Source organism: Polypterus senegalus, chromosome 6 (genome assembly GCF_016835505.1).
Source record: "Polypterus senegalus isolate Bchr_013 chromosome 6, ASM1683550v1, whole genome shotgun sequence".
NCBI classification, from domain to species: Eukaryota; Metazoa; Chordata; class Cladistia; order Polypteriformes; family Polypteridae; genus Polypterus; species Polypterus senegalus.
The window spans coordinates 64,513,561-64,541,555 of NC_053159.1; the positions used below are offsets into that span (position 1 = coordinate 64,513,561).

Genomic DNA, 27,995 nt, shown 5'->3' on the forward strand with positions numbered 1-27,995 from the left:
TTGTTAAACAAAACCCTGCTGTCATAGCCAATAAATGCTTCATGGTTTCATATCTACAAGATATCTGTATTTCACTGAACACGCAACTGAGTCCCCAAACTCATTGTTGACTGATGTTGTAAAAAATGAAATACTGTATATATTTAAAAAAATCGTACCTCCTTTTCTATGTTTGTAAAGTTATTTAAAATTTATTATAATCATGTAAATGGTAAAATGTATGGAAAACCTCTTTTAGCTTAGGAGGTTTCCTTTACATTTTACTATTCATATGATTATAATAAATTTTAAATAGTTTTACAAGCTCAAGAAAAAGTTCGAGCAGGTGTTTGAAGGCGGTAAGATTTATCTAAGGTGGTGTAGGTCCAGAGGGCTGGTCAAAAAGTACATTGCGAAAAGGATATTTAATTTTCATATTTACTTGAACAGTCACGTATACAGCACACTCACAGCATGCCAACACTCATATTTTCACACATATTCTGACGAAAACATACGTGTGTTTCCAAGATGATTATTGCAACTCCATGGACGTTCAAAAGCCCGTGAAGAAAATGAGAAGCACACCTTTACTACAGAGCGGTGTTTACAGTTTGGGTCGCACAATTTCTATAAATATATCGCGCTGATTCCTGATTTACAATGGTATTGAATGAGAAAGGGTCGATAATGGTTTGCGGAATGCTTTGCGATGGGTCGCCTCTTGCAAAGGGAACAGCGGACTACGATTGAAGGCGATTCTCCAAAGGGGAATCAGTCGATCGGCGACAGTTTCGCAAGAGGCGGTTGGATTCTGTGAATGACGCTCCGCGTCGATTGCGAGTCGCGAAGACAAGGAACAGGGGAAACTGGGTGGCGATAAAAAAAAAAAAAGTTTAAGAACCACTGCGATAGAGTTTTGTAAATTTGCCTTGGATAAAGGGGGTCAAGTTGTCATTAAAAGGAGGTGACTGCAGCGGATAAGGCGTGGCGATATGATAATTCCTAAATAATGTAACATTAAAAATTAATGGTAATGAGCAAACTTGGTCAAGATTTAATACGCAGACAAAAGCCGATTACCCACAACAGCAGGAATAGAAAAATAGGCAAAACTGATCTGAATCGGTGTTTCCCGGCGTCTCCAGAAATGGCGTTAGCTCCGCCCACATTCCAATGAGTGAGAGGCCGCAGGAGAGAAATACTAATACACACTTGTGACTGGGAGGGTCATATCGATCTCACATGCCAGCCTACTGTTGAAGGAGGGTTTCCAAAATCACGAGAGAGAGAGAGAGAGAGAGTTCCTGTGTGGGCCCTGTTTTGAGATGTACGTGTTGTGAGAGCTGTCTAGGTGGGTTATCATGGAGATTCCGGCCATCAATCTTAAGGTAGGAAATAGCGATGTTGAATAGTTGAGGAGGTACTGGAGGGCGGAATGGGGCATTGACGCTCAGTTCGAGCTCAACAGGTCAGCGCTAGATTGTTCTGATCTTGCTCTTTCTTTTACAGGCCATCGTGTTGGTGCACTGGTTGCTCACAGTCTGGTGAGTTGCTGAGCCGATACGCATGCATGTGGGAGGGCAGGTGTTGAATTAATTCGAGCGGTTAAAGTGAACCCCCCAGTTTCGACCGATTAACTTATGTTCAGTGTTCATTATCATCTTCTTAGCTGTAAAATAACGAGGGCGTGACTGTTTTGACAGCCTTCACACGAACCATCTACCCGTCACCTTCCCTGTGACCACCAGTCACATGGAGGTGCAATTTCTCTGGTGGAGCAGTTCTCAGATGTCTGTTAAAGAGAAGTTTCTGTTCATCTTTTCTACCATTTGCACAAACATTACTGGCAAGAGGTACTAGGTGGATATGGGGACTGCTGCTTGAACTGCAGAATACTGTCTTAAGCTGGCAAATGTTTCTATACCTTACATTTGGGACTGTGATTATTTAATGCCATGGTGCGATAATTGTTACAGCTGCTTCACAGCACCTACTTCAGTTTAAATGAAGTTTGTTCAGTGTTAGTGTGGTGTGTTTTGTTGTGATGTTGTTGAGTACTCAAGTTTTTCTTCCCCATCCCAATCATATCCTGACGTGGTTAGGTTTATAAGAACGCCCTAAATCGGCAAAATATTAATAAACGAGTGACTGGATCAGTGTCGGTGTGTGCATGTGTACCGTGGTGCCTACTTCCATCCAGTGTTACGGGGATCTGCTTTGAAAACGGATGGATGGTCAGTGCAGGCAAACCTATGCCAAGAAAGTACCTGTCTAGAATGCTGTATGTGCTTATTCGGTTTGTGGTTTAAAATGTATGCTCTACCCACTAGAACTAAGCAGGTCAGTTTAAGGAGTGCTTATCATTATGGCAGTTGTTTACCTGATTTGATCTTTAAACTACTGCATTAAAAAGCTAAAAGTAAATCTGGAAGTATTCTGTACTATCAGGTGATTCAATTAATATTTTGCGCTCTTTCACCTCATCTTGTTATTTGATTAACTGTTCAGAATTTATAAATATGGTTTAGTGTAACCTTCAACATTCTGGGTAGAGGACTATAAAAGTCTGTTATCCTGTGTATGTAGACCTAAAGTGGGGTTACAAAAGGCAGAATGACCTTTTTTGTTTTATATTTTGCTTAATTTTAAAATCGTTCTTTTGAAAAACATTTTTTTCTACTTTATTAGTTTATTGTAGATATATCATAGTTTTTTCCATAGCACTGTTCCCAGTGCTAGCTTGGATAGGCTGCAGCACATCCCACAATCATAGTGGGATTAAGTGGGTTAAAAAATGATGTTTTAGGATTTTCCAGAATACATGGGGAAACAAAAAAAAACAATTTATTATTCGCTTTGGCCTGTTTCAGTAAAAGGCCATTTTATTTTTATTTAAAAAGTTTTATTTTTTTGTTTTGACTTGGACCATCCTCAACACAGTTTTAAGGACAGAATTTAATATTTTTATTAGACTAGGGGGCTTCGCTTTCGTTTGGTTTTCCAGATACACACTTGTAAGATTTTTTTTTTCTTTGAATTATTGCTATTTTATTGGTTTCACTTTTATTTCAGAACTTCTGTAAAAACAATATTTGGAATTTTTGGAGTCCCTATATCAGGGGTGCCCACACATTTTTGGCTTGCAAGCTACTTTTAAAATGACCAGGTCGAAATGATTTTATATATATATATATATATATATATATATATACTGCTCAAAAGAATTAAAGGAACACTTTTAATCAGAGTATAGCATAAAGTCAATAAAACTTATGGGATATTAATCTGGTCAGTTAAGTAGCAGAGGGGTTGTTAATCAGTTTCAGCTGCTGTGGTGTTAATGAAATTAACAACAGATGCACTAGAGGGGCAACAATGAGATGACCCCCAAAACAGGAATGGTTTAACAGGTGGAGGCCACTGACATTTTTCCCTCCTCATCTTTTCTGACTGTTTCTTCACTAGTTTTGCATTTGGCTACAGTCAGTGTCACTACTGGTAGCATGAGGCGATACCTGGACCCTACAGAGGTTGCACAGGTAGTCCAACTTCTCCAAGATGGCACATCAATACGTGTCATTGCCAGAAGGTTTGCTGTGTCTCCCTGCACAGTCTCAAGGGCATGGAGGAGATTCTAGGAGACAAGCAGTTACTCTAGGAGAGCTGGAGAGGGCCATAGAAGGTCCATAACCCATCAGCAGAACCAGTATCTGCTCCTTTTGGGCAAGGAGGAACAGGATGAGCACTGCCAGAGCCCTATAAAATGACCTCCTGCAGGCCAATGGTGTGAATGTCTCTGCCCAAACAACCAGAAAGACTTCATGAGGGTGACCCAAGGGCCCCATGTCCTCTAATGGGCCCTGAGCTCACTGCCCAGCAGCATGCAGCTCGATTGGCATTCGCCATAGAATACCAGAATTGGCAGAAGCACCACTGGTGCCCTGTGCTTTTTACAGATGAGAGCAGGTTCACCCTGAGCACGTGACAGAAGTGAAAGGGTCTGGAGAAGCCATGGAGAACATTATGCTGCCTGTGACATCATTCAGCATGAGCAGTTTGGTGGTGGGTTAATGATTTTCTGGGGAGGCATATCCATGGAGGGTCACACAGACCTCTACAGGCTTGACAAAGGCACCTTGGCTGCCATTAGGTATCAGGATGAAATCTTTGGACCCATTGTCAGACCCTATGCTGGTGCAGTGGCTCCTGGTGCACGACAATTCCTGGCCTCATGTGGTGAGAGTATGCAGGCAGTTCCTGGAGGATGAAGGAATTGATACCATTGACTGGCCACCACACTTTCCTGACCTAAATCCAATAGAACACCTCTGGGACATTATGTTTTGGTCCATCCAATGCCACCAGGTTGCACCTCAGACTGTCCAGGAGCTCAGTGATGCCCTGGTCCAGATCTGGGAGGAGATCCCCCACAACACCATCTGTCATCTCATTAGAAGCATGCACTGATGTTGTCAGGCATGTATACAAGAACACAGGGGCCATACAAAGTGCTGCGTACAATTTTGAGTTGCTGCAATTAAATTTTGGCAAAATGGACTAGCCTGACACATACTTTTTTCACTCTGATTTTTGGGGCGTCTTTGAATTCAGGGCTCTGTAGGTTGATCATTTTCATTTCCATCAAACGATGTGGCATCCTTTCGTTCCTAACATATTACCCAGTCTATATCAGTATAGATATCAAGGAGGATTTCTTTTTCCCATTGAGATCTGATGTGTTTTCAAAGTGTTCCTTTAATTTTTTGAGCAGTTTATATATATATATATATATATATATATATATATATATATATATATATATATATATATATATATACTGAGTGTACTTTACAGTATACATAAAATATATGTTGTCCTACCTTGCATATCTGAGTAACCTTTATGGAACAATAACAATTCAATACATTTATGGTCACTACAGTATTTAGATTTAATAATCTTCCTGTGGGAAAAGGGTGACTCGCATAAATAAGTAGAGCTGAATAATGCAGTGAAGGAGGTAGCACATTTCCTCATGTTTGGGTACATTTCCCCTGTGAGTTGCAAAACTGTCCAAAAGACCCAGACTTCAGCTGAATGTCATCCTGTAGTGTCAAAATCTCATCCTCCACTGTAGAGGAGTTTTAGGTGAAACAGTGTTGCAATTTTTGATGCGGGTGAATCGCCCTCAACATCTTCCCTAAATGGATAGCACTTAAATGCAGCGATTGGCTCAAGTAAAGCTGAGTCTTGAAACCATCTGTCAAAGTCTGACAGGCAATTTTCAATCTGCTCTGTGTAGCGAATGCTGTCAAGCTGCGCACACGAATATGCTACAGAGCAGATTGAAAATTGCGTCTCCAGCTCTGATGTGACGTTTTGGATGTTCCCCAAATATCACCCGAAACGATGCTTTGTTGTGTCTGCCTTTGCTTTCGAATTCAGCCGAGTGAAAAATGACGCCTGTCCGATTAACCGCGATTTTAGTTCCCTCTCCTTTCTCTTTCTCAGATCGCTTTTCAGAAGGAAGTCAGTTTTGTAGTTTTTATGAACAGTTCGAAAGTGCCTTTTCACATTTTCCTTCTTTGAAATAGCAATGATAAATTGACAGATCAGACAAACGCACTTCGATTGTGACATTGTGAGAAAAAAAAATCCCCTGCCCTATATGCTGAATATTTTAAATGAGGTCAGTGAGACATGTGTTTAATGACTTTGTACCATAATTCAGGATAGATTTCTCTGTTTGGAATTTCAGCACAAACAAAGCGATCTACATCATCAGCAGTTAATAATTTATTTTGCAAAGTAACTAATAAATGCATGTGAGGTAAACTCAGTTTTTGAAATTCTCTGACTTTAACTTCAAAGCCTTACAATATTTGCATACTTCTGACATATCACCTATGTCCACATATTCAATCTCTATTCGCCTTTTCGTTATTTCTCAGAGTAATAATTTCTCTTTTTTTGCGCTAATGTGATGTTTACTTTCTTTGTTTTGACACTGTCGTTTTTTCTGCTTTCATATTTTGTATCTTTCGCTGCGTGTGTTTCACGCCTACGTTTTTTTTTTGAGTCTTTCCAATTCCACTGCTTTCATAATCTCTAACCTGCTCTGCATGTGTTTGGCTCCCTTGTTTTTGAACCTCTTTATGACGTTTTACTTTGTTTTCTACTCTGTCTTTTATTTCTGACCTCACTTTATCCTGCTTTTTTTTCAATGACACCCGGACCGTGGTGATTACTTTCCCTTTTTCGAGTAATAATTTTTGTTTGCACTACTGCAATCTTTCCTTTCTTTTTTTTATACTTTCTAATTTTTCTGCTTTCATATTCTTTAACTTTCTCCACATGTGTATCATGCCAATTTTTTATTTTATGTTTTTTTTTTGAGCCTTTCAAATTCCACTGCTTTCATAATCTCTAAACTGCTCCGCATGTGTATAGCGCCAACATTTGTGAACGTCTTTATAAAGTTCTACTTTGTCTTTGCTCTGTCTTTTAATTCTGAGCCCGATTGGACATGCTTTGTTTCAATTCCAGTTATTCCGGGCTGATAATTACTTTCCTTATTTTCTGAATTTGCAACTTGATTATTCTTTTTCTTTTTTCTCTTTTCTCTACACTGCTTTCTTCTTTGCTTAGTCGGCAACGTTTCATTTATAACGTATTGTCCTTATACGCTTTATATGCGCTGAGACCTGGATCTGTGTGTGCACAAAGCCTTGGTTTACACGACTGATTGTTTTGCTGCCCGTGGTCTTATTTGATATTGATTGTAAGTAGGGCATGTCTTGCAAGAATCTCATGTTCTACGTCATCGCAAGGCGGTCCTGGGTCAATCTCTTGGCACTATGTCTCATGTTCAAGGTCCCCGCCAGATGCTCCGTGGCCAGTCTTTTAAGTGTCTTCCGTGATCTTAATTTGAAGATCACGTTTCACGCCCCTAGTGTTTCTCACCAGGATTTTTTTTATAATAGAGAGATAGCATCATCTTATTCCTAGAACACCTTTTGACATAGATTCCATCCATCCATTTTCCAACCCGCTGAATCCGAACATAGGGTCATGGGGGTCTGCTGGAGCCAATCCTAGCCAACACAGGGCACAAGGCAGGAACCAATCCCAGGCAGGGTGCCAACCCACCGCAGGACACACACAGCACACACTAGGGCCAATTTAGAATCGCCAATGCACCTAACCTGCATGTCTTTGGACTGTAGTAGGAAACCGGAGCACCTGAAGGAAACCCACACAGACACGGGGAGAACATGCAAACTCTACACAGGGAGGACCCGGGAAGCGAACCCGGGTCTCCTAACTGCAAAGCAGCAGCGCTACCACTGCGCCACCGTGCCGCCCTTGACATAGATTATTGTTACCAATTTCCCACTGGTTATTTGTAGTGTTTTTCCTTCAAAATTCCATACATCACTAATCCTTTTTTAATCATTATACCTTAAATATTTTCTTCTATTTGTTGACAAATGCTTTGTGCCATTGTACAGCCCCATTTTATAGGACTTTTAACCACTTTTTACATAAATGTGGGTTTATCTGTGCACATCTCCACAGCTGTTTTTTTAATAGTTTTGTTTAGTTATGTGCAATTATTTCATGTTTTTTTATGTTGTTCTTGTATTTATACAACACTGTTTTAAAATGTAATTGGATTCTGCATAGTGTAGAGTGACTTTAAAAGACGTAGGCTTTTTGTCTGAAATATTATATTGATTACATTGTCTTAAGACTTTAATATAAAGTAATTGTCCCACTTCTCTTTTGTCCATTACTTCCTAACACCCAAGGAGATATTGAGTCTTTTGGTTTTTTTTTGGGGTAGTTTTCAATTTTTTCCATAGTCAGGTCTTCTCATAACCTAAGCAGTTTTCCTTTTCTAAATATTTTCACCATGTCTGAGATAATTCTTCTCTTTGTTCCTTCCTTATTTCTTTGATTGCATAACTGTACATAGTATTGCCCTATTAACCTTATTTTTGTCTAAGATCTTTTAATTTATTAAGTTAATCTTTATTTCTTTGAGATAAATTTTCCTAAAAGACACTTAAATACTTTTCACCTTCTTCCCTTTCTTGTACTCAGAATTTTAATTCTATGGTTTCTTCATTTTATTTGTGTATCTGTTCTTGTTGTTCTCATTGTCTGTAATTTTAAACTTTCCAAGCTATTTCTAGATGTTTTTATTGATTGTTTTTCATTTTCTTACAAAGAAGACTTGTATTTTATTTATTGCTTAAGACTTTTCGATGGCTCCTTTAGTGTTTGCTATTCCTCATACCTCGCCTCATATTGTTTTGATCATAAGATCATTTAGTATTGCCATATTAAGCATTTTCTTCATTTTACTTGTTCTTCTTTCGGCTGCTCCCGTTAGGGGTTGCCACAGCGGATCATCTTCTTCCATATCTTTCTGTCCTCTGCATCTTGTTCTGTTACACCCATCACCTGCATGTCCTCTCTCACCACATCCATAAACCTTCTCTTAGGCCTTCCTCTTTTTCTCTTCCCTGGCAGCTCTATCCTTAGCATCCTTCTCCCAATATACTCAGCATCTCTCCTCTGCACATGTCCAAACCAGTGCAATCTTGCCTCTCTGACTTTGTCTCCCAACCATCCAACTTGAGCTGAACCTCTAATGTACTCATTTCTAATTCTACAATGTATTCATCCTCATCACACCCAATGCAAATCTTAGTATCTTTAACTCTGCTACCTCCAGCTCTGTCTCCTGCTTTCTGGTCAGTGTCACCGTTGCCAACCCATGTAACATAGCTGGCCTCACTACCATCCTGTAGACCTTCCCTTTCACTCTTGCTGATACCCGTCTGTCACAAATTACTCCTGACACTCTTCTAGACCCATTCTCCCTGCCTGCACTCTCTTTTTCACCTCTCTTCCACAATCCCCATTACTCTGTACTGTTGATCCCAAGTATTTAAACTCATCCACCTTCGCCAACTCATAGTCCACGGGGACTCCTGTCTAATCTCATCTGTCAACCTGTCCATCACCATTGCAAATAAGAAAGGGCTCAGAGCTGATCCCTGATGTAATCCCACCTCCACCTTGAATGCATCCGTCACTCTTACCACAGACCTCACCACTGTCACACTTCCCTTGTACATATCCTGTACAACTCTTACATACTTCTTTGTCACTCCTGACTTCCTCATACAATACCACAGCTCCTCTCGAGGCACCCTGACATATGCTTTCTCGAGGTCCACAAAGGCACAATGCAACTCCTTCTGGCTCCTCTAAACTTCTCCGTCAATATCCTCAGAGTAAACATTTCATCTGTGGTGCTCTTTCTTGGCATGAAACCATACTGCAGCTCACTAATCATCAACTCACTTTTTAACATAGCTTCCACTACTCTTTCCCATGACTTCATGCTGTGGCTCATCAGTTGTATTCCCCTGTAGGTACTACAGTCCTGCACATCCCCCTTATTCTTAAACTAGCAAAATACCCGCGCTTCGCAGCATCGAAGTACTGCCTTAAAATTTTTATTAAGAAGAAAATTAAACCTTTTTAAACTGAGGGAAAATATACCAATAATTATTTGTTAAGGATCTCTTTGTATACCACATTGTGAGTTCGGCCCTCCGGTTGTAATATGACCAAGCTGTGCGCTGAGCTTACTCTTGAGCATGCAACGTACAGTTGGCCATGTGAACAGTAATCTTGTTTCAAATCTCACAGCTTGGATTGCTGCTGTCATAATCGGTTTGAGTTTCATGGTTTGTTTCAATTACAACAGTATTTGTAGGACTTGTGTTGAAGTGATATTCGGCATCTGTCAAGTGTTGTAAGCACACAACCAGTTTCATCGATAACTTCACATCCAGCTTTTGAGAGTTTAAACATTCATAAACATCAAAGTGTCCACTACTGAAATCGTCACCTGTCAATCTAAGATGTTTAAGAGGCATTGGCGGTTGTCGAAAGGTGTAAAATATTTGGCCATTTCGGTACACTTGAAAGCGACAACCGAACAATTCAGCGGCAGCCATCAACTCGCATGCAGAGCCATAAGTGAAGGGCTTAAGCATTTCACTCTTCTAGTGCTCCTGTGTAGTATAATTATCTCCTGTACCGTCATCAGTCCACACCTTGAACCTGTCCCAGTCATTCAATACATAAGACACAGTGTTCCTCCGGATATCAAGAGTGAGCCTGAAATGGCCGTGCAATATATAACAACGAGAAAGGAAAAGGTAGGTGCCATCTCCGGGCATGGAAACCACTCGGTAAGTGACAGTTCTTTGATTGATGGTGATCACCTCAATAGACATGGTAATAGGGGTACGGTTGGAATGGAAATGGGTACCTGAACAATGTAAAGTAAGTCTAAAATACCTACACAATAACTATAATCGTAATAAATGAACAATAAAACAGCGGAGAAGCCGTGGATTAAATAAAAAGGCTGTAGTTATCAGCAGGAGACGTGAATACCGTGGCGAAGCAAGGAAGGGAATGTAGAGACTGGAGCGACGGACAGCCTTATATAGGCAGGCAGCCAACAACGTGGGAGGCGTTGGGATGGGGGACCCAACACCGTCTCACACAGTGACCGAGCTGCAGGCTATGGACGTATATGTACGTAAGTAGGATTCAGTTAGCGTTGGGAACCCGCGTACCAAATTTCTTGAAGATGGGCCCATAAGTAACAAAGACCGTAGAAAAGTTCAATTTGGCGGCCGACAGTGGCATTATACCACCGAAATAAGTACCAAATTTCAGCCTTCTACCTACACGGGAAGTTGGAGAATTAGTGACATTGGAAACTTCAATATGGCGGCCGACAGTGGCATCATACCACTGAAATAAGTACGTACATCGGTTTTGGTTAGCGCAGGGAAGCTACCTACCAAATTTCATGAAGATGGGGCCATAAATAAGAAAATTCAACATGGCGGACGTTGTTGACCGTTATGACTGTTATGTGTAGAATTTCAAAATGAAACCTGCTTAACTATTGTAAGTAAGCTGTAAGGAATGAGCCTGCTAAATTTCAGCCTTCTACCTACACGGGAAGTTGGAGAATTAGTGACGTTGGAAAGTTCAATATGGCGGCAGACAGTGGCGTCATACCACCGAAATAAGTAGGTACATCGGTTTTGGTTAGAGCAGGGAAGCCACCTACCAAATTTCGTGAAGATGGGGTCAGCCTTCTACCTACACGGGAAGTTGGAAAATTAGTAACGTTGGAAAGTTCAATATGGCGGCATCGAAATAAGCAGGGCTGTGGAGTCGGTAGATAAATGCTCCGACTCCGACTCCTCAGTTTCTAAATCTTCCGACTCCGACTCCCCGACTCCGACTCCTCTGTATGTATATACTATGCTAATGTATTTTCTACATCCATTGAAGGAAAGGAAGGCAACATACATGTCATTTCACCACAGAACTACTGGCTAGGAAGCCAACACTCTACTATAATGCCAGATTAAAGACAAACACAATGAAAACAAGGTTTTGTTTATTTTATTTTTTTTTAAACAAGTGTCTGGATAGTAATAGCAGGCATAAAATCAGGAACAGGAAATGTATTGGTTCAAAAATACAAACCACATTCTTTGGTAGTTTTAACTTTTAAAACAAAAAAAAAAAAGCTTAACTATATGAACTAAAAACAATATCTGGAAAACCTATATTAAACTTGGAATACAGTTATAGTTAAAGGAAAGGAAATAAATATGGCAGCCTCCATATTCCTCTGACCTCGGGTTCCCTTTAAATGCAATCTAAAATCAGTGGGCTTTAGGCTAGGTTCACAGTTCCCTGTAACAGTGGAACACGACACAATGGAAAGCGGTGCCGCACCTTACCTGTGCATTACATCCCATAATAGTGACGCATACAGTCAATGAAAAGCATGCTTCATGGTTACTTGACATGTTCGTTTTGTGGTAACATTAAGCACTGCATGCATTGGGCTTTATTCTTACAGCAGAGAAGTAGTTCATTATGACTGTTTGTGAATTGGGACATTTCAACTTACTTTTTTAATTCCCATTTAAATTTAGTAGGAGTCGGAGTCGGTTAACTTTTTGCCGACTCCGACTCCAGGTACCCAAAATTGTCTCCGACTCCTCGACTCCGACTCTGACTCCAACTCCACAGCCCTGGAAATAAGTACGTATATCAGTTTCGGTTAGCGCAGGGAAGCCGCCTACCAAATTTCGTGAAGATGGGGCCATAAATAAGAAAGTTCAACATGGCGGACATTGTCGACCGTTATGACCGTTACGTGTAGAATTTCGAAATAAAAACCTGCTTAACTTTTGTAAGTAAGCTGTAAGGAATAAGCCTGCCAAATTTCAGCTTTCTACCTACATGGGAAGTTGGAGAATTAGTGATGAGTGAGTGAGGGCTTTGCCTTTTATTAGTATAGATATCGGCACCAGTACACTTCTTTTCCACTCCTCAGGCATCCTCTCACTTTCCAAGATTCCATTAAACAATCTGGTTAAAAATGCCACTGCCATCTCTCCTAAACACCTCCATGCTTCCATGGGTATGTCATCTGGACCAACGACCTTTCCATTTTTCATCCTCTTCATAGCTGTCATTACTTCCTCCTTGCTAATCCATTGCACTTCCTGATTCACTATCTCCACATCATCCAACCTCTTCTCTCTCTTGTTCTCTTCATTCATCAGCCTCTCAAAGTACTCTTTCCATCTGATCAACACACCCTCCTTGCTTGTGAGTATGTATCCATCTTTATCCTTTATCACCCTAACCTGCTGCACATCTTTCCCAGCTCGGTCCCTCTGTCTAGCCAATCGGTACAGGTCCTTTTCTCATTCCTTAGTGTCCATCCTCTCATACAACTCATCATACGCCTTTTCTTTAGCCTTCACCACCTCTCTCTTCACCTTGCGCCTTATCTCCTTGTACTCTTGTCTACTTTCTGCATCTCTCTGACTATCCCACTTCTTCTTTGCCATTATCTTCCTCTGTATACTCTCCTGTATTTCCACATTCCACCACCAGGTTTCCTTTTCCTCCTCCCTCTTTACAGATGTCACGCCAAGCACCCTTCTTGCTTTCACTCTTACTACATCTACTGCAGTTTCCCAGTTATCTGTTAACTCTTCACTGCCACCCAGTGCCTGTTTCACCTCCTCCCTAAACTCAACCTTGCAGTCTTCCTTTTTCAGCTTTCACTGGTACTGGTGCCGATATCTATACTAGTAAAAGGCAAAGCCCTCACTCACTCACTCACTCACATGCCCATTGAAATCTGCTCCAATCACTACTTTCTGTCCCTTGGGTACACCGTTCATCACTTCAAGATGGCGCCGACTGGTGTGGCTGGCCGTCTGCTCGTCTCTCTAGTCTATGTTTTATCTTTTTTTTATGTTTTTTTTCTTTCCAACGATCTCTGTCCTATGATCGGGAGTCTTTACTTAACATATTTTCTGGCCTACTTTCCTCTCAATTTTCATCTTCTGATTGGATTTTTTATGAACTTCCACCTTTGTTTTATTCATCTCCTGACTTCTTCACCTGGATGCCGGTGTTCACCTGTATCAGTCAGTTGAATGCTCCTCGGAGACGCACTCGCCGCCGTCGTAGGAAAAGAGCCGGAATTGCTGTTAAACAACGACGTCTCCAAGAGGACACTGGGAAAAAGGTCTCTCAATTAATATATCAGAAAAGGAGTGGAAAGTAGCAATGCAGAGAATTCACTCGAGCTCCATATGCGCAAAGCATACAATTATACAACTCAAAATTATATATCGATCACATCTGTCTCGACTAAAACTCTCCAAAATGTTTCCAGGGCATGATCCAACCTGGGAACGTTGCAACCAAGTCCCAGCCTCACTAGGTCACATGTTCTGGGCCTGCACCAAATTAACATTATTCTGGACAAAAATTTTTAATTACCTTTCAGACAGCCTTGGACTCACAATCCCTCCTAACCCATTAACAGCTGTGTTTGGGGTTCTTCCAGAGGGGCTTAAAGTGGAGAAGGACAAACAAATTGTGATTGCATTCACTACACTCTTGGCACGCAGACTCATTCTGATAAACTGGAAGAACCCAAACTCTCCTCTTTTAAGTCCGTGGGAAACCAATGTGTTATATTATTTGAAATTGGAAAAAATCAAATACTCAGTTAGAGGATCCGTACAGACTTTTTTCAAAACATGGCAGGATCTAATCAGTAATATTTTAAAATAAGTTTATAAAGCACAGAGATTTTATTAATTTAGGTATGTTTACAAGCCTTAAATTTTACACCATTTGGCTTGCTCTCTCTCTCAGGGGTGGGGATTGATCTGTTCTTAACTCAATTCTTCTTTTTGTAAAAACTTGATTGTTTTGTATAGATTGTAATAAAATTTAAAAAACACGACGTCTCAAGTCCCAGAGCTTTGTTTCCCGATGCCTGCGAGTTGTCTGTGACCCATCTTCTCCTGCTCAGGAATCCATCACTGATTCATGGGTGCTGGACACCGGATTTAATTTGTCCATTTCAAGACGGCATCACTCTTCCTCAGTGTGCAATCGGGCAGTAATCGCTGCTAATCTTTGCACACTCACCCATGCTCATCCTGCAACGAGCTCTTCTACTTCTATCAAGGCTGCTCTCCTGAACATGAGATCAGTGTCTAATAAAACTTTTATTCTGCAAGACTTTATTACATCAAATAATCTGGATTTCTTCTTCATCACTGAGACTTGGATTTTAAATGGTGACTCTTCATGTTTTACTAAATTGGTTCCATCAGGTTATTCGTTTTTAAACTCTCCTCGTTTGACTCGTCGGGTTAGGTCATTGCCACTGTTTTTAAAAGTATGTTCCTTTGTCGGAGCATTACAAGGGGTCCATTTAGCAGCTTTGAACTTCAACTATTCGAAGTGTGCAGCTCCCCTCCTTTGTTGTCTGCCGTGGTTTATAGACCTCCTGTAATTAATGATACTTTCATTTCTGAATTCTCTGATCTCCTGGCTGATATCACCGTCTCCCATGACAAAATATTTATTGTTGGTGATTTCAACATTCACGTTTGTTGTCAATCAGAACCTTTGGTCAAAGACTTTTTTATCACTATTGGACTAATTTGATTTTATACAGCATATTAATACGTCAACTCACTCTCTCGGTCACACCCTTGATCTCGTTCTTACTCGTGATATTTCAGTGAATAGTATTGATTTATGTGATGTTTCTTTCACTGATTACTTTTCTGTAATGATGGATCTGCATATTACTGCTGATCTCCCGACTAATAGCCATCCACCATCTGCTCACGCTTTTTAAATTCTTCCATTATATCTGATTTTAAAACCTTTTTCTCAAATCTTTATGTGCATGACCAAAATAATAATATCGATGATTCTGTCGTAAAATTTAATTTCTCTTGTAAAACGGTTTTAGACATAATTGCTCTGCCCAAGATACGCAGTAATAAGGTAAGACCTGCTCCCTGGCTAAATGAAACTACGTGATCACTGTGCCGCGCCTGTCGAACTGCTGAACGGCGTTAGAAAAAAGATGGACTGACTATCTCTAAACATATATTCAGGTCTTCTCTTTTCAATTTCCAGACTGAAGTTAAGAAATCGAAACATGACTTCATTGCCGATTTAGTATCCCGACATTCAAACAATCCTAGGGGTTTATTTAATTCAATTAATGCGGCCATTCACCCTCATTCTATGATGGGATTAAATAGTACTGTTCATTCATGTGAGCAGTTTCTATCATTCTTTGTCAGCAAAATTGTCGTGGCCGTGGCATTGTTCAAACTGGTTATGAACTTTCTACTGTTAATCATGTGTGAACGATAGGGGCGCTCTCGCTCCCTTGAACCCCTGTCCACGACTCCAGACACCAGGTAAAAGTCCATATGTTGACTTTATTTTCTTGCCACAGTGCACAAAGCACACTCTCCACCACAATTCTCATTAAACTTACAATAAACCACAATAATACACAATCCTCCAGCTCCCAGACGCGTTGCCACCCTTCCACCAAGCTCAGCTCATTGTCTGTGAGTTCCCAAAGTCCTTTTATACTCCCTGACCCGGAAGTGTTCTCAATCCCCAGTCCATGTGATCCTCAATCACTTCGGGTCAGGTAAAAGCTCTTTTCTTCAACCCGGAAGTCCGTCGCTCTTCCTGTGACAAACCTCCAGGTCACAGGGCACGAAGAAGCCCTCGGTCCTCCCTGCAGCTCCCTCCTGTGGCCCCCACGGCATCCAGCAGGGCTTTGCATAAAAACTCCATTGTCCATGATGCCCTGCTGGTCTTCTGGGGACCTCCACGCTGCAAGGAGGGCTCCACCTGGCGGCTTGGGGGTATTGGCCGGGATAAATGGCCGGCCATCCATCACAGTATTCCCCAGCGACGAATTATTATTCGGAGCGGCCTGCCCCGAGAGGGAAGTCTTCCTCAAAGAGGACGTCCTGGTTGAGCCTTGATTAAAACAAACATCTTGGTCCCTGGAGAATCTAGGGGGAATATTATTCCAAATTGACATCTTGTCCCCCCTCTCTCCAAGGAAAGTTCCGCCAAATATGGCCCAACCTTCGGCACCCATAACACTGCCCTCTGTCCTCCTGGTATTCTTCCCCTACGGGACTGAAAACAATAAGGAAATGTTAGGTCCGCCCCTTTTACTGGGAGAGAAACCCCTGCCGCCTCTACTGGTGCTTTTTCTCTTTTTGCTTCTTTCCCTTTCTTGTCAGGAGACCCCCGGTTTATTTTCGGGATCTCCTGCTTGATCTGGGGCTTGTCCACAGTCTGAGTCTCGCTACTAAATGAAGAGAGCCCCTTTACTGTCTGCACCCCTCTTGATTTACAAATTACGGTGGCGGCGTCTTAGGGCGCCTCTCGCTCCGGGAGTCAGCACTGTCTAGCTGCCCCGGATCGATTAGCCCTTCCGCCGACCACTTTCGGTTAACGTACCGACCTCTCTTGTAGGGTACGCCGTGTATTGGCACCCGCTACTTATTAAACGCGGGCCCGGATCACACCGCGTCCCTCTATTATGTACGATACGGGTCTCGCTTACCTGTATCGCCGCATCATTCATTACGGGAGGCTCCCCACCAAATCGCCGCACGTAGGCCCTCACCTTCTCCAACGGCTCTCTGGCTGCCGCTCCCAAATCCCCGACGATCTTTTCAATGGTCATCAGGACCTGTAAGACACTCGCTACGGGCTCGATTAGTTTTTCGAGCCCCCGCAAGTTAATATAATTATTTATTTCGACCGGCAGAACACTCACTTCCTTGTTCGCGTTACCTGCCGACCGGGAGCCAATGAGCACGCCCGCTTCAGGCATGTGCTCTGACGGGTCTCGCGGAGGCTTCTGGGACTTGGAGTTCTCAGAGGGTCGAGTTGCCTTCTTCGGCGAACTGCGGTCTGTCTTTAATATTTTTTCGACATCCCGATCAGCTACTTCCCGACCCTCCTTACCTTCTTGTGGGTTGAGCGATGCCTCGCTGCGCCTCCCCCTTCCCCTTCGGAAAGACCAAGTCCATTCCTTCGGGCTCGAAGGTGCAAACAGCAGGACGTGGAGTTCCTCCTTCCCAGAATGCACTGGGTTTGCTACCGTGTCCCTCGTCGGCTGCCATCATGCGGAAGTCGATTTCTAGGCGCTCTGGCTTCGACAAGAGAAGGCCATCGTCTTCGGGGCAGTCTCCTTTTCCCCTTGGAGCCTCCAGGTGGTCATCTCCAAGGTACATGCACGGGACAAGGTGAGAAACAATAAAAGGATTTTTGATGTCGTTCCCTGCACGTACCTTAGAGGGATCGTTGCTTCCTGGAGGTTTCTCCGGACTTGTAAGGCCTCTCCTTAACTCCTCCCGAGCGTCGGCCATTGCACCTATGGCACTCCCGCTGGCGTTGTCGCTTTGCTTGCCCTTCTTCTTTCCCATTTTGGACTTGGTTTTTTCGGGTTTTGGCGATGCTGTGGTGATTCCTGATTCCGTAGTCTTCTCGGGGTTCGTTATCCACAGAAATATTTTATTCAGGGCCTCTGCAAATGACGCTAGAGTATCCTGCCGGCTACGCCACTGTGAACGATAGGGGTGCTCTCGCTCCCTTGAACCCCTATCCACGATTCCAGACACCAGGTAAAAGTCCAAATGTTGACTTTATTTTCTTGCCACAGTGCACAAAGCACACTCTCCACCACAATTCTCATTAAACTCACAATAAACCACAATAATACACAATCCTCCAGCTCCCAGACGCGTTGCCACCCTTCCACCCAGCTCAGCTTATTGTCTGTGAGTTCCCAAAGTCCTTTTATACTCCCTGACCCGGAAGTGTTCTCAATCCCCAGTCCATGTGATCCTCAATCACTTCCGGGTCAGGTAAAAGCCCTTTTCTTCAACCCGGAAGTCCATCGCTCTTCCTGTGACGAACCTCCGGGTCACAGGGCACGAAGAAGCCCTCGGTCCTCCCTGCAGCTCCCTCCTGTGGCCCCCACGGCATCCAGCAGGGCTTTGCATAAAAACTCCAATGTCCATGACGTCCTGCTGGTCTTCTGGGGACCTCCACGCTGCAAGGAGGGCTCCACCTGGCGGCTTGGGGGTATTGGCCGGGATAAATGGCCGGCCATCCATCACACATGACGTTGTTCTAGATTCCTTTGATCAAGTCTCACTTTCAATGCTAAAAAGAACTATTGACACCTGTAAACCAGCTTCCAGCCCCCTCCATATTGTACCACCACGTCTCTTAGTGGAAGCCTTTGATTTGTTGGGCCCATCTTTACTAGCCATTATAAATGATTCTATTAGTTCGGGGGTTGTGCCCTCATTTTTTAAACATGCTGCAGTCCGTCCCCATCTAAAAAAGGCAGGATTAGATCCTGGAGTTTTAACCAACTTTCGTCCAATTTCCCAGCTCCCATTTCTGGCTAAAATTCTAGAAAAAATTATTTATAATCAATTAGTTGATCACTTTAACTCCAATAATTTATTTGAGATCTACCAATCTGGTTTTAGGCGTTATCATGGTGTTGAAACGGCACTCCTGAAAGTGTTCAACGACATCTCTCTTATTACTGACTCAGGTGATGCGGCAGTCCTTCTCCTCCTTGACCTGTCCGCTGCCTTTGACACCATTGACCATGAAATATTGCTGATGCAGCTCAAACATCTTGTTGGGATTAAAGGGGCTGCTCTAAACTGGTTCAGGTCATATTTAACTGGTAGACACTTTTCAGTGACTTTAAATTCCTCTTTTTCATCTACTGTTCCTCTTAAACATGGTGTTCCTCAGGGATCCACTTTGGGTCCTATTTTATTCTCTATATACCTTCACCCTATTGGAGCGATTTTTAGGAAATTTAACATTTCTTTTCACTGTTATGCTGATGATACTCAGGTTTATTTTCCCATCTGCAACTCTGCAACAAATGAACTCCACAACTGTCTGTCTGAACTAAGATGCTGGATGGCTAACAATTTTCTTGATTTGAATCAAAATAAATCGGAGGTGCTTATAGTGGGTCCATCAGCTAAAGCCCAAATTGATCTTGGACTTCTCGGCTCTTTCTCTGCCTTTTCCAAACCTCAAGTGCGCAATCTTGGTGTTATCTTTGACAGTAACCTCTCTTTTGAGAAACAAGTAAATTCTGTGGTCAAGAGTTGCTTTTTACAACTTCGTCTATTAGGTAAGATAAAGCCTTTTTTATCTTCTAAAGATCTCGAGAAAGCTACTCATGCTTTTAGTTTTTCTCGCCTCGATTATTGCAATTCGCTGTATTCTGGGATTAACAAATCTCTGATACACAGGTTACAGCTGGTCCAAAATGCTGCCGCTCGCTTTCTGGTTGGCGCAAGGAAGTATGACTCTGTTTCACCTATTTTAGCTTCTTTACACTGGCTGCCTGTCACTTTTCAAATTGATTTTAAGATCTTGTTGCTTGTTTTTAAATCTTTACATGGGCTCACTCCTGCCTATTTATCTGAATTGTGTGCTTTACACCAGCCATCCAGAGTGCTTAGATCTTCTGGTCAGTTGTCTCTTGTTGTCCCTCATACCAAATGTAAAACCAAGGGGGACAGGGCCTTTGCAGCTACTGCCCCTCGCCTGTGGAACTCTTTACCTCATCATATAAACGTGTCATCTACAATTGAACTGTTCAAGACAAGATTAAAAACTCACTTCTTTTCACTTGCATTCAGTGACCTTCAGTAATACTGATGGTTTTCCTCTTTGTGATCATATAACATTATTTCTATTTATTATCTATCTTATTTTATGTTTATATATTTTATTACTATTTATGTTTTATTGTTTATTGTTTTTGGTTTTTTTATTTTTCTTTTATTCTATTATTGTAAAGCACTTTGGCCGCAGCATTACTGTGTTGTTTTAAATGTGCTATATAAATAAATTGACATTGACATTCCACCATTTGATCCTTGGCTCTGCCCTCATTCTCTTCCTCTTCTTGATCTCCCAACGTCATCCTACAGACCACCATCATATGCTGCTTAACTACACTTTCCGCTCCCACCATTTTGCAGTATTCAATCTCCTTCAGATCAACTCTTCTGCATAAGATGTAATCTACTTGTGTGCATCTTCCTCCACTCTTTTACGTAACCCTATGTTCCTCCCTATTCTTAAAATACATATTCACCACAGCCATGTCCATCCTTTTGGCAAAATATACTATCCTCTGACCTTCTTCCTTCCTCTCCTTGACACCATACCTACCCATCACCTCCTCGTCTCCACTGTTCCCTTCACCAACATGCCCATTAAAATCTGCTCCAATCACTACTTTCTGTCCCTTGGGTACACTGTTCATCACTTCATCCAACTCACTCCAAAAATCTTCTTTCTCACCCATTGCACACCCAACTAGCATAGTGCATATGCACTAACAACATTCATCATCACATCTCCAATTTCCAGCTTCATAATCATTACTCTGTCTGACAGACTTTTCACCTCCAAAACACTCTTGACATACTGTTCTTTCAGAATAACTCCTACTCCATTTCTCCTCCCATCCACACCATGATAGAACAATTTGAATCCACCTCCGATCCACCTGGCCTTACTCCCTCCCATTTAGTCTCTTGCACGCACAATATATCAACCTTCTTTCTCTCCATAATATCTGCTAACTCTCTCCCTTTACCAGTCATACTGCCAACATTCAAAGTTCCTACCCTCAGCTCCACTCACTTTACTTTCCTCCTCTCCTCCTGCCTCCGGACATGTCTCCCCCCTCTTCTTCTTCTTTGGCCAACAGTAGCCCAATTTCCGCCAGCATCCTGTTGGCTAACAGTACTGGTTTTGGTGGCGGTTGTTGTTAACCAGGGGCTCGACTGATCCAGTATGGAAATTTGTATTGTTGTCCGCATATTGATTTGGCAAAATTTTACACCAGATGCCCTTCCTGAAATAACCCTCCCCATTTATCTGGGCTTGGGACCGACACAAAGAAACACACTGGTTTGTGCATCCCCTGTGGCTGGGTTATTTTCTTCCTTCTACTATATTAGTTTATTTTATTGTTGCTATCACCAGTTAGCAATCTGAAAAAAACACTGTTTGAAATGTAATGTACTGCATTGTAATATGGGTAGTAAACAGAATTAAATGTATTTTGGATTTTTCAGTGACATAATTAAAATATCTTGTTTTCATTGTTTTCTGTCTTCTCTGATAATATTACATTTAATTTCTTAAAAAGATCTTGTGTACAGGTTACATGTTTATAAATATAGTTTTCTGCAGTTGCTTTGTTATTTCTGATGTTTCAAGTTTTTCTTTAAAGAATTCTTTACATTTCCTTCATTGTGTACTATCATTCTTTATTATGAAGCCAACTCCAGAACATCTGCTGACATTTGTGTACAATGAACTTTTACAGTTGCAGTTTTCATTTTGTTTGTAAAAGATTGCTGTCTTTCTCTGACATACATTTCTAGTATTTCTACTTTGGTGTTTTCTCATCCATCATTTCTATATTTCTATTTCCATTTCTATTCAATTGTTTCTTTAAAAAAATCAGTACTTTTTTGGGATAACTTCCAGCATTCTTTCTTTTCCCTCTTTAAACTGTTTTCTTTAAAGGATAGTTCAAACTGCCCCTAGTTTGAAAGAGGCTCATACAATTTCTTCCTACTCTTCCTGCTCATTGTCCTTGGTTATCTCTAGCTTTAAAAATTTAACATTTTTTACATAGCATTCTAGACAGTCCAAAGCATGACTACCCTTTCCTGGAAAATTGCTTTCCAATACATTTAGGTTTTCTGGCATATTTTCTGCAAACTCTAGAATTTCTTTTCTAATATCCCCTACTTGCTGACATTTCTTTCAAGCTTTACATTGTCCTGCATAGGGCCACTGTCCACACCTGTTAGTGGGTGCAGCACAAAAATGGGTAATATCTAGTATAATAAATATTTTTGTAGATTGTCTTTATCAAATATGTTTTAAGGCATAATTTTCATTTTCTAATTTTAACATTTTTAACACTCCTTGCACCCTAGGAGTCAATTAGAGCTTTAAACTTGCTCTTTCCCTTGGTCTATAGGAGCTGCATCATTCCCTGGTTACCTGATTCCTTTCTTTGGAGCAATTTCACAGTTTTGGCAATTGGGGTATGGGCTATTGCACAGAGAGATTCTGTTGATGCCATCATTATGGTAAGTTCAGGCCAGTTATCTTAAGATGTATTTTAAGATGTAACCTGGCTTGAAAAGATGATTCTTCTTCTGTCATACTAAGTCTTATTCACATTTTCATTTCCAGTTTTTAAAGCAGAGACACTCTTCGTGGCTAACTTTCTTAATTATAGATCACTTGAATTTTTCCCTTTACAAGGGAGACTTTAGATTCCTTTGATTCCTTAGCTGAGTAATGTGTCAGTTTTTCAAATTATTGTCTCTTTCTTCTGTTCTCTCTTTAGCTCCTCATTGGGATGTTGCTTACCATCATCACAGATATAATCAACATCAGCTTGTATTTTGGTATACATCCACCTAGTGACACATTCCGCTTCTCAGCAGGCATGGCCATCTTGAGCCTCCTGCTCAAACCTGCCTCTTGCTTCTTCATCTACCAGATGTATCGGGAGCGGGGAGGAGAATACAATATCAACTTTGGTGCGTATCATTTTCCACTTGTTACTTTGACATAGGTCGATTTTCATCCAGTGAGCAAGGTTACAGCACAGCCTATCTAGTTGTCTGCTGTAGCCCTCCATTCATCTAACTTTAAATATATCTTTTAAATTGATGCATATGAAGCTGTAAGTGTATAGCATGTATGTTATTCTGGAGAGGAGTATGCTTGGAGAAGAACCTCTTTTTTTCTTAAGAATCTGTTGGATGTCCAATGTTATGCTTTTTGGCTGTAGATTAGGAATGACAATGTTCTGTGACAAAGGCAAAAAATGAACCTTTTGGTAAGCTAATGTCTGATATATATATATATATATATATATATATATATATATATATATATATTTTTTTTTTTTTTTCACTATTGTATGGCAGATGTTAAGTAGACAGCTTTAGCTGCTATAGGACACACTGTCAAATAAAAAGTCACTCATACCAGGCCAAAAATGAACCTTTTGGTAAGCTAACATCTGATTGATATATATATATATGAAATATAAATATATATATATTATTTTTTTCATTATTATATGGCAGATTAGTAACAGAAATCATCGTCTCTGTTTTAAAGAGGTATATTAAAAATCCTTCTAACATCACTGTGACCACTGAATAGTTTTATGTGAAAATACAATGTTGAGCTTTTTAAAAACTCCTGAACACTGAATCTTTGTCAACACTGTTGTGGATCCATACAGAATATGTTTATCTGTGTACAGTCATCCAGCCATCTTATTTTCCTACCATGATGCATTTTCCCATTGTTTTCCCATTTTTGTTTTTTTTTCTCACTGACAAACTTTGTGTTGGCAGTGTTGTTACATAACATATACTTTAACCACTACATTGCAAAACAGGTATTAAAACAAAGTTGTAAGTAAAGAATTTAAAAAATATGTTAATTCGCTGTCCTAATTTTCCAGAACTCCTCTCCTTTGTGTCCATTTCTCAACTTTGGCTAATTATTGGTATCAAAGTAGAACCCTTGACCTTAAGTAGAGGAACATTTTTCTAGCGGTATGGAAAATAGATAGGGGTGCAGCTTGTCTCCACCACTCTTGTCTGATCACTGATACTATAGTATAGCATTTGGCAAAGAAAAAAGTTAATGAGTCAAAAGCGCATTTTTTGCACAGGCTGTGGATGTGGAGATCAGGTGTTTAATACTGGTAATTTGTCACAGCCCTTGGGGCAAGTAATCTACTCTTGACCTCTTTGCCTACTGTCCTTGTGATCAACTTGCTCACCAATTTTTTTCTTTCTTTTTTTTTCCTCCTGTTTTTTGCGTTCTTCTGTTCACCTTTTGATCTTCAGACTTGGAGACTTCCATAGACAGCCGCTACACAACAGACAGTGCGGAAAGCGTTCCCTTCACCCGCCATTACTGACTCCTTCCCTGCACCACATCTTCCTCCTTTAGATGCTGTGCTTCCCTTCCTCTGCTGGATGTGATACCTCCTGCCTGTCTCAAGATACTGGCTTGTGCAGATCTGCCCTTTCTCCTCTCCTGTTTTTCCTTTACTGACCCCAAGTACCCCACCCTTCCCTTTCTGTGTAAGTTCATCAATGTCACATTTGTGCTGTTGTGTATTTTGTTTTTTGTTTTTTTTCCCTTCATAATACAGAAAATTTACAGAGGATTCCATCTAGCAAAGCATTCTTCTAGTCAGGCAGCTTCTTCTTTTTGTCATCTGATTGTCCTTTTTCATGTTATTTAGCTCTCAGGGGACACTTCTTTGTATATTTATGTTTATTCATTAAATGTATGTATATATTTATTTAAAAGTTTGTGAAATAAATCCATTTATTAAATGTTTTCCCTTTTTTTGGATCGTTTGTTGCTGAAGTGGTTTACATAAGTTTAATCATAAAGTTTACACCGGTTTCATTTCAGTGTTCATTTTTGTTTATGTCCAGTCCAAAAGTAACATCTTCCTTCATTTCCTGCATTTCTTTGGTCTCATTATCTTACATGATTTATCATTAGTAATTTAATTAATAGTAGTTATAATGCATATAGTGTAAGTGGAAAATGTAGTTCAGGAAGTACAGTGATGCACTGGTTAGCATTGTTGACTCATAGATGAGTATCTGGAGCTTGAATGTTGCAGCTGTGCTACTTGTTTTTGAAGTTTGAAAATTCTCACCATGTCCCTGTCAGGTTTACTCCCACATCCCCAAGAAACATGTAGGTTTGGTTTACTTGGGATTCTAAAATGAACCAGTGGGGTGTACATGCATGAGTGGACCCTGTGATTTATTGGCACCCCATTCCACCTGGACTCTTGCTTAGGTTGACCATGGCACACCGCAATCCTGTTTTGAAATAACCAAGGTTTACTATGTAATGGGATGTTTTGGTTTAAAAAATAAATTCTAAAAAAGCTATCCCTATATAGCTGTTTGTGAGAGGCACCAATAATCTGTGGATTAAGCTCATTTTGAAATGTAAATATCCTGATGTTAAGCCTTTTACCACAGTAGATGCTGCTTTCTGTTCCTTCCAAATAACAAAACTATATTAAATTTTAAATAACTTCTATGAATCCCTTTAACATATTTTTCCAATTTCTGCATGGAAATTTTATACATACTTGGAATGCTAACAACAAAAAAACTGTGTCTACTATGTAAAATATAAAATGTTCTCTGGACATATTTGAATAGATAGATCTTGTCTTCAGTCTGGAAGAGAATACCAAAGAGACTCCAGTACTTTAATGTCTCTTGAATATGTGACTTCTCAGGAAATACTTAAGAAACTACGTGTCCTGTAATTTTGCTTTTGATTAAAATTATTAAAATTGAAATGGGGCAATTTGAAGAGAGAATGTTCAATTCCATATTTTTAATCAAATTTTGATTTTTACATTCACTCTTATTGGGCACAACGTACCTTACATGTGTATTTGGTTGTTTAAGGCTGCTATGAAATAGATTTGCCTTATTTATCACTAGTAATGGTTTTAAAGCAGAAGTCTTGTCTGTGTGACATACCAGGATGACACAATCTATGAGGTTATCCTCCGACTGGCTACCCTGCACCATTGTTTGCTCTCTCTATCTTAGCAGTTCATGTTAAAGTTTTAATTTTCTCCCTCTTTTTAATTGCAGGTCTTCCCACTGTGAACCGGGATCGGGACTCTTATGAGTCTATTGATAGACAGGACTCCTCACTGCCTCCAACAGACAGCACAGGACCCAGAGCTTATTAGGGGGAAAGGGGAGACATGAAAGGATCACAGTAGAAGAGGTGGAAATGAGATGGTGTACTGCATATACATCAGCATTGATTTATTGGATACATTTCTGATAGTGTTCACTGGCGCTTGCGTACAGCTAGTTGGCCATTCTTTTTGGAAGGAACATGTATCCATTGCAGCCAGTTTTTTATTTTTTAATCTTACAAATGGAGACTTTGGGAAATATTGGTCAGCTTACAATGGGTGGCCTATTTGAAACTTAGTGGGAAGCATGTTCCAGTTTATCATAACTGTTACTTTCGGACCAATGGGGAGGATCCCTGATTCTTGAAAAGCAGCCAAGCCATCTAGTAGATTATAGTTCATTCACCTAAGAGTGTTTAATGCACAACTGTTAAGCCTTGTGAAACAGATCTTTGAGGTAATTATTCTTACGGCTGGGGCTTCTGAAACTTAACTGAAGCTTGCACAGTAGCATTTCTTCAAAAGTAAAGAAAGATGGCATGTTACAATGCAGTCATGAAGATGTTTTCCTTGGGATTGAGTGGATATGGATGTTTGTGATGCTTTATATTTTATTCAGTGATGTTAGTGATGAGACCACTTCTAAATTGTTTTGAGACCATGTCTGAAATGTTTTACTTCGTTATAACCACTTGGTGTTTTCATGAGGACTGTAATCATTGCTCTCCTTGTTTGCACTGAACTAATAGACATTATATTATTTATATTTAAATTGATTGTTTAATTACATTGGAGTGAGCATCAGTTTTGTCCTCAGGATGATACCAGTGTTTCTGAACTGTGCCAGTTATGGTTTAATGATACAGTCACTGTCTTAAAGAAGTTTGGTTCCTCAGAAGTTCAACATAGTGTTTGTCAGCATTTTTGTACTACTGTGATCTTAGTTTCCCAGCCAATGATTTTAATTGTATTAACATATCTGTACATTATTATTAAATTAGAAGAAGTTTACCGCTGCCCATACATTCTACTGCCTTTTCAACTAAAATTGACTGTCTAATATGTTGTAACTGGAATCATGAAAAACATGAAGTTTCATAATAAAAGTTAAAATTTTGGTTCATATTATTTTACTTTGAGTTTTTTTTTTTATTATTTAAATTGCTTCACAAAAATTGGGTTAGAAACATGCAGAGGAAATGTTCAGTTGAAGAACCCTTTCATTTTGTCATATACTGTATTTGTGTGCTGGCTTCTGTTTCATAGTTTGTCATGTCCACTGTATACAGCTTCATGTTAATTCCCTGATTGCAACTCTACTTGTAGCGTTGAACACTTAATGCTTTCTAGCCTTAGGAAAGTATTCCAGACTCCCATACTTATAATATTAGCACTGATATGCACTATTCATAAATCTGAATAAAAGTATCTTGGCATAATTTTTAAATATGAAGATGGCATTTGTTTTCCAAGCTGTGCAAGACAGCATTTATGGTAATTAAAAAGTAGCAAGACAGTTTGTCAGCTGAGTGTGGATGGTTTTTGGAGGGTTAGAAAATGTAGTTGTTCACACTTTCTGTTTTAGCTGGCATTAAAATGAGCCTTTTGTCTGAGCTACTCTCAGAATACCTCATTTTGAAAAAGAACACCAATAAACTTTCAAGAAGTGTGGTCAAGTAAGTATTTT

At 40.5% G+C, this 27,995-nt stretch overlaps 1 protein-coding gene across 2 annotated transcripts; it reads left to right on the forward strand.

Annotated features, from left to right (window-relative positions):
• Nucleotides 1-1,174: 1,174 nt before the first annotated feature.
• Nucleotides 1,175-27,433, forward strand: LOC120531094 (angiotensin II receptor-associated protein). Of its 2 annotated transcripts, none has more exons than XM_039756158.1 (5): nt 1,175-1,370; nt 1,492-1,526; nt 22,553-22,664; nt 22,928-23,123; nt 24,456-24,874. In XM_039756158.1, exons 1-5 carry the CDS (start codon nt 1,344-1,346, stop codon nt 24,527-24,529), a joined length of 444 nt encoding a protein of 147 aa, XP_039612092.1. In that variant the 5' UTR covers nt 1,175-1,343; the 3' UTR covers nt 24,530-24,874. The 2 variants fall into 2 exon arrangements, with proteins under 2 accessions (XP_039612092.1, XP_039612091.1); XM_039756157.1 differs by lacking the exon at nt 24,456-24,874 and adding an exon at nt 26,256-27,433 and having other exon boundaries at nt 1,218-1,370.
• The last annotated feature ends 562 nt before the right edge of the window (nt 27,434-27,995 follow it).